Below are 14,554 nucleotides of genomic sequence, written 5' to 3'. Positions count from 1 at the left end.
CCTGGATCACTCCCTTCGGGTGTAAAAAGAGATACACTGGGAGGAGGTGGCCCCAGGGAGAAAATGGGTCAAATATATCACTTCCTTGAACTGAGCATGGTTTTAAATTTCGGGTTTCAGTCGAGACGGAAACCGAAATCTGGTACACCCGAAACGATACAAAATTTCTTCCCTGAAATTTAAAGAATTTCACCCCAAAAAACTCGATTTTTTCCATTATTTAATACTTTCACGAAATCTCAGTAAAAATTTTGTATGAAATAAAATATTATTTTATTTGGTTTCGTCATATTTCAGCCGAAATTTTGAAATTTTGGTTTCGGTAAGGACCGAAACACTTTCCGAAACCGCGATTTGAATACCATGGTACTGACAAATGAGTAGAGAGGAAGAAAGTTGGGAGTTTTTTGGGGTAGGTTACGCTGGCTGGGATCCAGATACAAAGCCTCAACTATTGAGCTAATGGTTCAACCCTAAGTTAGTTGAGACTATTCACTAGAGATGGAAAATGTTAAAATATAAGTTTATCTTGAAATTATCTCTTCTAAAATATTTATATATGGTGTTGCCTGCATGGTCTACTAATTTTCAAAAAAGTATTGTACGGCCCACTTCGTGGGATGATCTAAACCATTTATTTGTTGGGCCACAACACAAATAGATTGTGCCCGAAAATCTTTCCCATTGGATGATCCTAAGCCTCCTAACCGTCTGATCTATGAAGTGGGCCTTGTAGTACTTTTTGAAAAATATTGGACTATACAGCCACACGCACACAATAAAAAAATCTCCTTTTCTAATGTCCATCAATTTTGTTCTGATAATATTTAATACGAGAAATTATATGGTGGCCGACCGTCAAGTCCTGTGAAGTTGGTACGATGGTAGTACCATTTGATCCAACAGCATACTCCTAAAAAGTGCTCGGCTGTTGGATCAAATACCAAGGGTTGTACCGCTTTGATTGTACTTGACGGTCGGGCACCATATAGAAATTCATTTAATACAACATCAAAGGTTGTCATAAAGAGAAGATGGAAAGTCTGCACAAGGATTAAATAAACCCCAAATTTGTTATGTTGTTCCCCACCATAGGCATAGAAATCCTTTGATTTGATGGGTGTTTGATGGCTGCCCAAAAGCTAAAATGATTGTTTTCCTTAAGCTTTATTTAGTTGCAATCCTTGGAAGTGAAGTGAACTGAAGTCGATTAGAAGCAAAGTGGAGTGGTGTGGAAAATTGGGTGATCTGGAAGTAAATGGAAGTGAAGTGGATTCCTTGGTGAGTATCATTATCGGGGCGGAGCTAGGAATTTACACTTGGCGGGGAACTAATTTACTCTTGGCCGCATTGGTCAATGGGTGGGGGGCATGGCCACTAAACTAGCTAACCATGCATGTGCATGCATGCAATATATAAGGGATTTTGCAGGTCATTGGGGGGCCATGGCCCCCTTCATGCTGTATGTGCCTCCACCCCTCCTGATTATCACAACGAATGATACAGGGGTTGTCATTATCAAACCAAGACAGATAAAATGGATGCCCTTATCAAAATAACAAGCTTTTTTTAGGGTTTTTTGTGGGAAATTATTATTTTCACTTTATTTTCCTTGGTGAGCATCATTGCCGGTCCGCGAAATGCCTTCTGCGATGGTCCTAGCAAATCCCTTCATATAATAATGAAATATATGTAATATGCATTTTTTAAGTGAAGACCTTTGATCGCTCTAATATTAACCATTCATTTGAAAGAAACAAATCTAATAGAGTTAGAGAGCTCTAATATTTTAAAGCTTTTCAGGCTGCGACGTGATATTTGGGACTTGGGCACAATTGATACAAAAGGACATCCATGACTTTTCAGTTAGAAACATGCATACTGTACATACATACCCTCCGATGCTATCAGAACGTTAGTGGTATATCAGGTAAGTCGGGGGCGGGATTCGAACACTCGTCAACAGGGAGCAAACCCGTGACTTTATGCCAAAGAGCCAACGCCTCGTTGGGGACACCCTACGCGGTGAGTGGGTCGTTGCGTGTATCCGTAGGGACTAGTCCTACTCCTGAAGGGGGTGGGGACATCCTACGTCATCAAAAAAATAAAAAGAACGTTAGTGGCATAAAATTCGACCGAGAACTTGGGATATATCAACTTTGAAGCATGTATTCTTTTCCATTTTCGTTTTGTCTTTCATATTATATGTTGATATGTTGTACCAACATATAATATTGTACAGCATGCACTTTGAACAGCATTTTTTAATAAGAGTATAAATTACCAACGTAGGAAACAATGCTAATTCCTGATCTAAGGCTATGTTCATTTTAGCCTCGGTTCGTTTGAGATTATGACAACTGATTGTTAGTCCAAACCGCTTATTGGACTCAAAATTACATTTAAATTTGAGTCCAATAATTTCTCTGTTGGATCAAATATTAAGGGTGGTACCTCTACCTTACAACGGCCTTATTGTTGTAAGTAAGTATTTCTCTATTGTTGTGAGGCCTTACACCATATAATTTCTCAAGGAATGAGTATTTCTTAGAAATCTCTGTGACTAGGGCGAAAAAGCTGGCGAAGACCAGGGACCAAGGTGATCAAGTACAATAAAAAAGAAAGTATGAGCCCTTCTATGGGGTAATGGGATTTTATCTATAATACCTTACTGGGTCAAAGTCCCTATTTTAGGTGACTAGTCAAGTCAATTTTCAAGTTAGAATCTTCCTAATTTGACGAAATAAGATGGTAAAAAAAAAAAAAAAAAAGAGGAACTTCAATCCTTCTCTCTTTCATCACTTGCTCGTTGTGGGCCTACATGGAAGTGCCACATCATAAACTAAAAGACAATGACTTAAATACCATTGAGTTTTCTTCTTTGCACATCACATTGTATTGTCTTATTCCTAATTGCATACATTGTCCACACGAAGCATTTTGATTCCCAGACTATAGCAATCCGATTAGGATGAAAGGAGTTGTGATGAAGAGTAAAGTGTATGTAATGGTCTATCACTAAGCCAAACTGCGAGAGTAAGCTCAATCCATTGTTTAAAACAAGGGGAAAGGCTCCTTAAAGAGAAGTATGAGATAAAGAAAGCAATCATCCATTTCTTCAAAGGTCTTTACACCAAGACAAAGACTGGAGCCTCAAAACAGATGGATTAGAATTCAGGAGGTTGGATTACGAGTAGCGACTGTGGTTAGAATGAAAGTTTGTGGAGGAAATTCAGGAAGCTGTTTTTAGCATGAAAGAAGACAGGGCACTGGCTCAGTTGGGTTGCCAATGGCTTTTAATCAAACATTTTGGGAGCTAACAAAAAAAGAGTTAATAGGGGTTCTTTGTGAAATTCTTTCAGATGTAGAAAAGATAAGGAGACTAATTCTACTTTCATAACTCTCATTCCTAAGAAGGAAGGTGCGGCAGAGATTAAATACTTAATGTCCATAATCCTAGTCTGTGGCTCATATAAAGTCAAGGTTAAAGTTATTCTTGGGAGATGCAAAAAAAATAATGGGAAGTATTATTTCACCATTTTGGAGTTTTCATTAAGAATAAGCAAATATTGAATAAGGCACTCAATGCAAATGAAAGCTTAGATTCAAAGCAGAGAGAAAGAAAATTGGCCATTAGTTCTAAGATTAATATGGAAAAGGCAGATGCCCACGTTGAGTGGAAGTCTGTGGATTGCACCAAAGAGAGACTGGCATCCAAAGAAGCAAAATGTTGAAGAAAATCACCAAGATGGCCCTGGCTCTGTCAAAATGTTGCAGCAAAATGTCCAAAGACACACCTGAGTTCGTTGTGAAAAAGATTTCTAACTCTTTCAATACATACCATTCATGTCCAAGACTGGTAGAATGCAGAGTGAAAATTACCCGGGCCAGGTTGTCTTGTTGACTGGTATTGAGCAGCAGCACAAGATAGACACACAGGAAACAAAAGAGAACACATTACATCATAAATTCCAAAGTAGTTGCACAAATCAGAAGGGTTTTTCTGCTGTTTATAATGGGAGATGGAAATAAAATCAAGACATCTTGCATGTCTATACAACTCCAAGAATCTCCATGTAGTCTCGAAGAAACCCAGATTTGAACAAGTCCAATTGGTTCATAGCATGCACCACACTGCCATTTCCAATCTAGAATAGATAGAATAATTTTGGCCCTGCAAGAAGGTTATAAACATGGCACGTAACCTTCAATTCACCCAGTGGAGGATCATTGTCTTAAAACCACATATAGTTTCCATGACCATGCCACAATTGTTGCTTCTGTTTCGCAACAATCAAGACCCTATTTTGTCTCTGTTGTTTGTGTTCATAAAAAAATCAAATTCGATTTAGGGACTGAGTAACAGTTCAATGTTACAACTTACAAGGAATACCACATCATTGCTGCTCTAGTAACCTGTCAACCTTGCTAAATTAACATTGTGACTAATTCTGTAATCCATCTGCTATTAAAGACCCACACAGTTACTTTGATGTATGGCATCAGGAACTAATTAATAAGCCATTTCATCAGTTGAATGAAAACTTCGGTCACTGGCGACACATCGATTATAAGAATTCAATCAGACACCAGCTACAATTTAACTCTATATCTCTTCATCAGAGGGACAAAAACTTCAGAGTCAGAAAGAACCATCATGTACAGGCATTCGAACAAAAAGTGGTGGGAAATTTACCTATACATCTCTTTTCAGTTGGACAAAAACCTCAGTCAGAATAAAGTAACAATTGCTAGTACTCGAACAGACACGTGTGGGCAACTTACCTCTACATCTCTTTGCTATCTTCATCAGTTGGATAAAAATTTCGGAGTCAGAATGGCACATCGGTTAAAAGTATTCGATCAAACACTAGTGGGAAATTTACCTCTGCATCTCTTTAAAATTATCTCCGCTATCATGAGATATCAATGCTAATGTCGTAAGAACTCCCGGACTAGATGGGGTTGGAGAGAAATCATCACCATATCATTGGCCTGCTAGAACCTTAAGCATTATGCATATTCCTTCCACCAATTGGTCCAAAAGGTAAAAAGAGCCCACAAATTTTGTTTGTGCAAATACCAGCAAAAGGGCAATTTAAAAAGGGAAGTGATATATCCGCCCCTTTTTTTACTTGGGACAGCCACCTCGGGTGTATCTATGACTGTAGAGGGGCTGATTTACTTCAGGTGGGAAGGACTCAACGGCCCTGATTGCCACGTACACTGGAGTTGGCTGTCCCATGTAAATAAAAGCGGCGAATTTATCAACCCTTTGAAAAGTGCCGAGGAAAAAAAAACAAAAAACACAAAACAAGAACCACACCAAGCACAACCAAACACCACCAAATTTAATGAGGAAACCCCTTCAAGACGAAGGAAAAAATCAAGGGGCAAATCCAAGAGGAATCCACTAAAAATGAAATCAGGGTTACAATGTTTTCTTCTCAAGTTTTGCCTAAAACTTGAGGTTTCCAATAAGAATGAAGGACAACAATAATAACATTGAGAAAATACAAATGTTACAACACAGGCACTAACAGAAGCAACTCTATGCCACCTCTAAAAGTCCCAAAAATGTCTTCCAATAGCTTAGAGAAACAACCGAAAAGTACATACATCAGTTCCAGTTTTCCAGTTGAGTATAAAGCGTGAGCGATAGCAAAAATGGCCACTAGAATGACCCAAATGCTAAGAGAAACTCTTGTTGCAATTCTGCACTTATTCTCCATGGGCAACTTCAAAACCTTGTTTTTGGCTTCAAAAAAAGTGTAAGACATAGTTCCCAACTGAACACCTTGTTTTTTTCTCTCTATCAAACCTGTTTTCTTTCTTTTTACTTCACAGACTCTTGCACTTGCATGGCTCTCAAACCGTGTGGGTGAGGCGTGTTTTCCCATGGAGCTAGACCACACAGAACACCGCAAACATCATTTTGTAGATTGTTCATTTCATTAACTTCCTTCTTTAATCATTTAATCATAAAGAAAGATTGTTCATTTCATCAACTATTCCTTCTCTAAACATAAAGAAAGATTGCTCATTTCATAAACTATTACTTCTCCCCATCAATAAGGCTGCTCATGCAATGGTCCTAACTTGAAAAGACTATTACATGCAATGCTTATGCATCCCTCATATATTTCCCATAAACAGTTCAGGGGTGATTTTCATAGGTTTGTAAATCAATGCTTCTTCCCCCTCCACGAGAGGAACTTATCCCTTAAGCTCTTCCAGAGCCCCTATTAACTATCTAACCATGTCCCCAAATAATTACAATTGTAAGGCTCCTAATGTCATTTTAATTCTATTGCTACATTACCTGCAACCTCCCATCTTCTGCTACACACTAGTTGTTGATCTACCAAGCTCTACACCCACCATCTCCAAATGTGTCCTCTTGCAAAATTAAAATCTTTATTTGCTTTGATTCTTTTTCGCTACACCATAAAAGCTTTTCTTACTAGCCTGTATTCTCTTAAGGCACCTCTTACCAAGAAATATCTTACTTTCCGTTAGGCAATATGCCACCCTGGATCACAACCATACAGGGACTTAGTTCCACTAACACGGGGAAGATTTTGCATTTATTCTTCATGCATATAAGAACAAAGGCACTCCAATTACTCCAATGAATGGTTTGAATAGAAGCGCATCTAGTGCTTAAGAGGGATCTACAGTATAGAGTAATGAGGTAATTTAAGGCAAAATGACTGACACCAATAACGTCGACGGGCCTGTACAATTGCCTAAAAGATAATTAATAAATTGACAAAAAATGGCATGGACTTGGGTATTGGAAATTGATATGCTTTATGTGAAAATACATTTATTAGTAACAAAACCACAAAATTACTAAGTCCCTGATTTTTTATACTTCACGAAAACCAAATATTGGAACAATAGTAATTAACAAAATTACTTTCGGTCAAAATTTCAGTCATTATGTATAGGTAGAGAGGCTTCTGCTTCAGGTAACTAACTTACAAGCCTTTTTGGTGATACGTCCTTATCAAAACCAGAAAATGATTGGTTTTAGTGAAAGATTGCATCATGGTGTCTATGCAACTTATTAGCCATGGGATCCCATAATATGTACCCAAGTTCATCATCTCCATAACCTGGAAACACACACTGGGTTGCTTTCTCATCTAGCTTGCTTCTATGCTCCTTGATTACACATGAAAGTCTTGCATCCAAAGATTTTCAAGTGTGAATAGGATACATCCTTGCTGATCCTCTCTTTCTGGCATATTCTCTTCTAATGGGGCTAAAGGAGATAAATTTATCAAGTAGCACGTTATGTTCATAATGGGGATCCTATTCACACTGGCATATTCTCATCTAGCTGTTAGAAAAAGGTCGTAACCCTCGGGCAAAATCCCTACGCACAGCGGAAAAGGTTTATTGATATTCAATCAATTTACACTGGTTTTTAGGGCATTAACTCTAACACTAGCTTGCTTCTATGCTCCTTGATTACACATGAAAGTCTTGCTTGCATCCTAAGACTTTCAAGTGTGAATAGGATACATCCTTGCCGATCCTCTCTTTCTGGCATATTCTCTTCTAATGAGGCTAAAGGAGATAAATTTATCAAGTAGCACGCTATGTTCATAACTTCACTCCAAAACTCATTTGGTAACCTAGCCGATGAGAGCATGCTTCTAGCTCTTTCTACTATGGTACAGTTCATTCTTTCTGCAACGCCATTATGTTGCGACATGGAGAGAACAGTCTTTTCATGTTTTATGCATTGATTTGCACAATAGTCCTCAAATCTCCTTGAGGTGTACTCTCCACCACGAAGGCATTTCAAGAACATACATGTTTGCCTTTCAACCATGACATGAAACTTTTGAAAAATCTCAAATACTTGGTCTTTGCTCTTCATGGTAAAGCTTCATGCATGCATCATCAATAAAAGTAACAAAATAAATACCACCACTAAGAGATTTCACGTTCATAGGGCCACATATATCAAAATAAACTAGATCAGGAATGTCAGCATTCTGTTTAGCTTTAACGTGTGAAATACCTACAAAACAATGATCAAAAGAGTTAAAGGCATACCTTTGAGATTTAGAAGAGAATTCCTCTTTGCCAAAATGGCCAAGTCCATGCTACTAGTCAAAAGAGATTTAAAGCGGCAATCGAGGGGGAGTTAGATGCAGTACATCTACAACTTATTCTTTATGACATACTTTGCACTTTCCTTACTACTTCCACATAGCTTACACAAGAAGTTGTATATATTAGGAGAATCCCTTGGTTCCAGCAAATGCAAGCATAATATCCAACGTTTACACTAAAGCTAATGATCATAAGACTCTTACATATTCAAAGAGGTTTGACATATGCTTGGACTTGAGTTAGATGGATGCCAAGAGAGGCACTTGGTGTTATTTTTCCGGGGAATAGATAATAAGCATATTCACTCGGCCTCGTATTGAGCCATATGTACAAGACATACATATGGAGAGGACAAATGATGTCACTTTTCAATTTGGCAAATAAAATGTCAATGATGTTATTTAATTATAAGCAACAAATACCATGTTTGAAGTTTTTCAATTGCCATTCTGAGAGGGTTTGTTGAGTTGCATCCGTTGGGTCAGAAACCGTGAAGAAATGACATGGCATAAAAGAAAAGAAAAGAAATAGCAAAGAAACCAGAAATGGGTGTCCTTTTGTCGAGAAAGAAGAAGAGAAAAAACGAGGAAGGGGTGGCGGCAGGAAAGAGAGGTGTGGAAGATTCCGGGAGCCATTTCGAGCTTGTTTGCAACCTGAAATACGATGATGGTGGCGAATGGCAGAGAGAAAGAGAGAGAGAGGTAAAATCCGCAATGGATTTTGTTCAGCGGAAATGTCATCGCCACATGGATCGGCAAGGAAACTAACTAAGTCATTTTCCTCTTCCGTTTCAGGGTAACAGAACGCCTGGTCAACATGTGTTGAAAAACCATTTCCCCCTTATTCTCAAGGGCAAATTGTTCAAATGAACAGAGCCAAACTGCATTTCACTTGGAGATTTTACTAGATGCACTCATATGTATTTTCACATTCAAAGATCAGTCATGCCCAATTAATTGTACCTCATTTGTTCACTTCATCAGCTTGGAGACCAAATCATCATTGAGACATGCATACCATTAGTTAAGTAGCTACACTTGAATCATTAAAAAAGTTTTGTACTATGAACCCATCTCCCTTGGCCCAAATAAGTTCTGAAAAAATTCCATCATAGTTTGATTTGGAACCCAATTGAAGCTAAAAAAGTCAAGTTCTTCATCATTTCCCAAAATAACTGAACAAAATATAATCAACGAGATTTTCATCCATTTGATTCATGAAAGATAAGAAAGAAGATGTTTTGGGGGATTTAAAAGGAAGACAAGAGGAGAGGAAAGAACTAAATCATTTTTCCCTTTGATAAGGAAAAAATGAGTTACAAAAATAAAAACACCAGCGGAAGTGATTCTTGCGCCTTAGGTCGCATGCAGTTGTCACCTCACCCTAAAACTGTGCTTAGGTGACTATAGAATCCCAGCATAAGCTTGGCAATCGCATAGTTTTTCATTGCTACTGCAATTTTGATACCCACCTAAATAATTTATAAATTACAATGGTCCTTATTAATTTATAAAAGACATGAGAAATTGATATGTTACCCACCTAATTAATTTATAAAGATCATAAGAAGTGAAATAGGTTCTCAATTCTTGATAGTCAAGAAAACAAGGAAGACACTGATAGTGGAAGTCAATCCAGCCAAGAATATGGCTCAGTCAATGAAGAATCAAGCTACCAGGGAAAAGAAGAGACTACTTCTGAGAGATCTAGCAATGCTTCAGACTCTTCCGATGAGGCTGAGATAGAAAAAAAAAAAACAAATATGCCATGACGGATCATAACAATTCTGAGATAAAGACATGGCTTGAGGTTTGAAAGAAGAAGCATCCCAGTACTCTCTGGTTAGAAAGAAGAAGCATCCCGGTACTCCCTATTGGAGACGCTCACAACAAGGCTGAATTCTTCCAGGCCAAGGAAGCTGACTTCAAAGATGATTTGTGTCACATGGGTCACATCAATTGAATTCCGTCAGCTCACATATTTTTAGTCCTAATTTGCCTAGTTTGATCCTAAAACTATGCGTAGTGTTTGTAGTGTTTGTATTCAGGGCTATTACCACCATCACCATGTTTGCTCCCCCCACTTTAGACGTTGTTCTACGGATTGGGCTATCATTTTGTACTCTCAAATGTAATATCCTTCTATTTTAATGCACTGGTCGGGGTCCGCCTAACCCCAGCTTATCCATCAGAAAAAAAAAAGTGAAATTGTAAGGACTACTTGTTCAATCTCGATGACATTTAAATGTTATTATTGTCTAAGCTATTGTTACAAGCCAATTTCTACTATTTTATTACTAGCCAATGTCATTGATTATGCTGTTATTATTCTTATGCATAATAAGAGCAACTTTTGGTATTTTACAGTTGTTACTTGATAGTAATTGAATGAGGTGACATTTATATCTCAGTAAGCTTTGTGACTATACATTATGCATAAGAAACTTAAAGTAATAGCCAATCAATTTGTGTTGTAACAAGTTATAAAACCATGAGAGACTACTGACACCACCTCCATTTGGTTTCAAGCCATTTGCCATATTTGAGAAATCAAATAAAATTAGCTGTAACTAAACAGTGCGCATAACAAATTTTAAGTAATAGCCAATCAATTTTGCTGTAATAAATTATAAAGCCATGTGAGACTACCACCGTCTCCATTTGGTTTCAAGCCATTCACCATATTTGTGAAATCATTTTTGTACTCCTCAAGAAACAACCTCCTTTTCAAATTCTGCAGTTCATTTTAATTTTTACTAAGAAGGCTCCATAGATCAATTTAAGTAAAACCAATTTAACCTCTGAAAATTGGCATGCTACCAAGTAAAGACAAAAAATATATTTCACACAGAAAAGAACTGTGAACTAGAATTTAGTCATATCAAAAGCAGGTAGGAGGATCTAACATATCAAGATCCTCACCCTAATCACCAAATATATAATAAGCATCATCTGTTAACACTGACAAAACCATCTAGAAACACAAACCTTTAATACAATAACGGAATTACAAGACCGATACCTGTAAAAGGCCTAGAATTGCATGAGGATCATGGGCAACAGACTAGAACTTCTATACTAATTGACCATGGCATATCATGCAAAACCTTCATCAAAATGATATACACTAGTCAAAAAAAAGACCCACAATAAGAAGAACTTATCCACTCAGCCTTTGGTTCTCGTGATTGTAATGCTGCCTTTTCCCCCTTCAGTGCGGATTTTGGTTTTTACAACCACTGGCTTCCCAGAGAAAGCTGAAGTGGGATAAGAAGGTGATGGGTCCTCATCCTTCTTGTGCTTTGTTCTTGACGGAGGAGGAGTACGGATGCGTTGATTTATGTCCTTCAAAGTCACATCCCCTTGCACTCCACAGGGCTTGATTAGGGCAAAGGGATAAGCAACAGACCCCGTAGCCAACTTCATTGGAGTTTGCACATAAGATTTCCTACCTGGTACGACTATAATACAGTTGAAAACAGGCTCAAAACAAGAGAGACTGGGTGAATAGAGTAAGAGTTTGGAAACAACCGTTTAAACAACATAAGCAGCCCAAAGATCAAATACAGTGTCATATACCTTTAAAAATACTTCGAGGAGGTGGGGTAGCAGACCCTTGCATGCAACCAGATTCAATTTCTGGAGGGATGTTGTAGAACTCTAGAAAAAAAAAATGATCCAACATTAAATTTGTATCATATTAGGCCCTGTTCGTTTAAGATTATGAAAACCGTTTGTGATTACTAAACCGATTATTGGACTCAATTTTAAACGTAATTTTGAGTTCAATAATTGGTTTGACATAATCTTAAACGAACATGGCCTGAGGGATTTGGAGAGTAGGAATAGAATTCAATGCATGAGAAATACATTTTCGCCCACCTGGAATATCAACTTGATCATCAGATACCCCAAGAGCATTCCTGTTGGCCCGCACGTTAAAAGGATAAGACTAGTGCAAAAAACAATTTAAATTAAAAAGTCCATTTTAAAATAAGCATACATTTCATCAGAGCAGATATTCATATCAGTGTTGATAAAGCAATTCTCCAGCCACCCATCTGATGACGGATCCAGGATCTCGTTAGCAGATGTGCACCCATCTTCTGAAATAGACTACACAATTAGAATGGCCATTGAGGATTATAGCACTTGAAAGAACAAAAATCTCAGGAGAGACCAACCAGAAAAGCTAGAAAGCCACGGTAAGTTTTCAGTCAATGCATCGTCAGGTAATGAATCTCCCATCAACAAGTTTTCCCTATCCTAAACATGAAAATCAAAACAGCAATGAAAAATCATAAACACAATAAAGTAAGAAATGTTACTATATAATCTTTGGGAGAGGTTTTCCCAAAGATATTAGTTGATTGCCAACCTTTGATTTTACAAATGCAGATGAAATTTGTTCATCGGAAATGCAGGGATCGTCAACATGAGAACTGAACTGCAACATGCGCCTCCTTTTTAACTGCGAAGACTCTCTACATTCTTCCAATCCCTTGTTCATGTTTTCTGTATTTCTCTCTTCAAATTAAGAACAGGTGTATGGCACAATTTCACTTACATCTAGAAAGCTAAGGCCCTGTTCGTTTAAGATTATGATAACCGATTGTGAGTGCCAAACCGATTGTTGGACTCAAAATTACGTTTAAATTTGAGTCCAATAATCGGTTTAGCAATCACAATCGGTTGTCATGATTTTAAAAGAACATGGCCTAAAAATATTTTGAGGAGTTCAAGATCATACCACCACTTTCAGAAACATGGTAATCAATATCTGTACAAGCCTTGATTGGAGTTGTTTCGTCAAGCATATACAGCAGATCGTCTCCGTTCTGATTTTCGTCATCCCATAGGCATGAAGTGATGTCTATAAAAATAAAGAGATTCATTTTGAATAAGATATCCCATGGAAGAGCCTAAAATAACAGGAATATTACGGAAGACATACCAAGATGGGGATCTCTTTGCGGATAATAATCATCACCTTGCCATCCCCACGGCTCATTACTACCCATTTCACAAATCATAGAGAGAATCAATAGTGGTCAAGGACTTTCATAGTTTAGCAAAACATAAAATTGAAGTTAAAGACTAAAGAAAATGCACAGAGCAAAAGATGTTTGATGCTAAAATTAGATGAAGAAATCACCAATGGTTCATACCAAGTTAGATCAAATGCATGAAAATCACAAAGAGTAAAACAAATTCAAGAAAGATTCTACAATATAAACTGCATTTCAATTTATTTTGGTTGAGTAATAAAGTAACAAAAAGTAAGTACATAATCTACATGGAAATGAGAACCAAATGAAATAACATTCACCAAGAGAAAATAAGAAATGAGAAAAAATGAAAAATGGAGATCTGATGCTTAAAGCACAAAACAAAACTATAAGTTTTCTGAAAGAAGAAGCCCTACAACAATCTAAAATCAAATGCAGGATAAAAACTGGAAGACCAATCTAGCATTTCTATGCAAAGAAAGAAAAAAAAAAGAGTAAAGGGCAAAAAAGACTACCCATCAATTAAAAAAAGTTATAGTTCCTAACCCAAGCATTTCATCACAAACCCAAAATCCAAATCTCCTTCTCTACAAAAATAAAATAAAATAAATTACAAAAAAAAAAGATAAAAAAAAAAAAAACAAAGGAATCCCAACCCAACATCCATTTTCTCCGAAGGACATAACCAAACACCCCACAAAACAAAACCAAAAGAAAAAAGGCAAAAAACCCATGAAACAAACCAACATTTCAACCCAAAACAAGCATCAGAATCTCTTCTATCCATCAAAGACAAAAAAAACCCACAACTGATTTCCATACCCACAAAACCCAAAATCAAAACCAAAGACATTCAGTTACAAACATTCCAACTTACTTATTATTGTCATAATCCATTGGGTCAGTAAGAAAGGAAAATGAAGATCCAAGTCAATGTTCTTTCACCACTACTAGAATGAGCCGTTAGAATAGAGACATTGATGTTTTATACTCGATAACTGTGCAAAAAAGGAACAAAACTCTCTCTCCATAGAGCGTGCTCTGTTGTTAATAACAGCGAGCATGGGGGGAGAGAGAGAGAGAAGGGGCAGGTTCCGTTACTTGTGGGATTATTACTAATCTCGTAATCTATTTACTAATCATACCAAATTTTGACATTAGAGATTTTTTTTGCAATATAAATAGGACACTGATATTCGCACTACCATGTTTTAATTGCACAAACTCAGCTTGTCTTTTCTTTTTTAATAGAGTTTTTTGGGGAATAAAATAAAGTTTGACTCCATTTAGATAGTATGAGACAAGATTAGTAGTGTAATTATCAAAACATGGTAGTGCCAACATCAATACCCTATAAATAGAAAGGAAATTTCTATGTCCTTTTTTCCATAGATATAGATCCGGGCTCACTTC

The 14,554-nt window shown here is 37.2% G+C and overlaps 1 protein-coding gene across 4 annotated transcripts; it reads right to left on the bottom strand.

Annotated features, from left to right (window-relative positions):
* Positions 1-10,988: 10,988 nt before the first annotated feature.
* Positions 10,989-14,246, bottom strand: XRI1 (x-ray induced transcript 1). Of its 4 annotated transcripts, none has more exons than XM_077395496.1 (9): positions 14,019-14,246; positions 13,087-13,145; positions 12,883-13,005; positions 12,511-12,647; positions 12,317-12,398; positions 12,136-12,235; positions 12,015-12,055; positions 11,712-11,792; positions 10,989-11,584 (listed from the first exon to the last, which is right to left on the bottom strand). In XM_077395496.1, the coding sequence occupies exons 1-9, from the start codon at positions 14,036-14,038 to the stop codon at positions 11,301-11,303; spliced, it is 927 nt and encodes a 308-aa protein (XP_077251611.1). In that variant the 5' UTR covers positions 14,039-14,246; the 3' UTR covers positions 10,989-11,300. The 4 variants fall into 4 exon arrangements, with proteins under 4 accessions (XP_077251611.1, XP_077251610.1, XP_077251609.1 ...); XM_077395495.1 differs by having other exon boundaries at positions 12,136-12,238; positions 14,019-14,245; XM_077395494.1 differs by having other exon boundaries at positions 10,989-11,593; positions 14,019-14,243.
* Between the last annotated feature and the right edge of the window lie 308 nt (positions 14,247-14,554).

Source organism: Tasmannia lanceolata, unplaced genomic scaffold (assembly GCF_043159265.1).
Source record: "Tasmannia lanceolata isolate RefF3 unplaced genomic scaffold, GAP_Taslan_0.1 ptg000013l, whole genome shotgun sequence".
In the NCBI taxonomy this organism is placed as follows: domain Eukaryota; kingdom Viridiplantae; phylum Streptophyta; class Magnoliopsida; order Canellales; family Winteraceae; genus Tasmannia; species Tasmannia lanceolata.
The sequence above is the reverse complement of the archived record's forward strand: the minus strand, read 5'-3'. Positions and strand labels throughout refer to the sequence as shown.

Excerpts from the sequence above, each read along its gene's own strand:
- XRI1 (XM_077395493.1), bottom strand. The coding sequence starts at position 14,038 with ATGGATTATGACAATAATAA. Across the intron at positions 12,056-12,135 it reads AATATCTGCTCTGATGAAAT|GAATGCTCTTGGGGTATCTG; the intron begins GTATGCTTATTT and ends GCGGGCCAACAG. Across the intron at positions 11,793-12,014 it reads TGATCAAGTTGATATTCCAG|AGTTCTACAACATCCCTCCA; the intron begins GTGGGCGAAAAT and ends TTTTTTTTCTAG.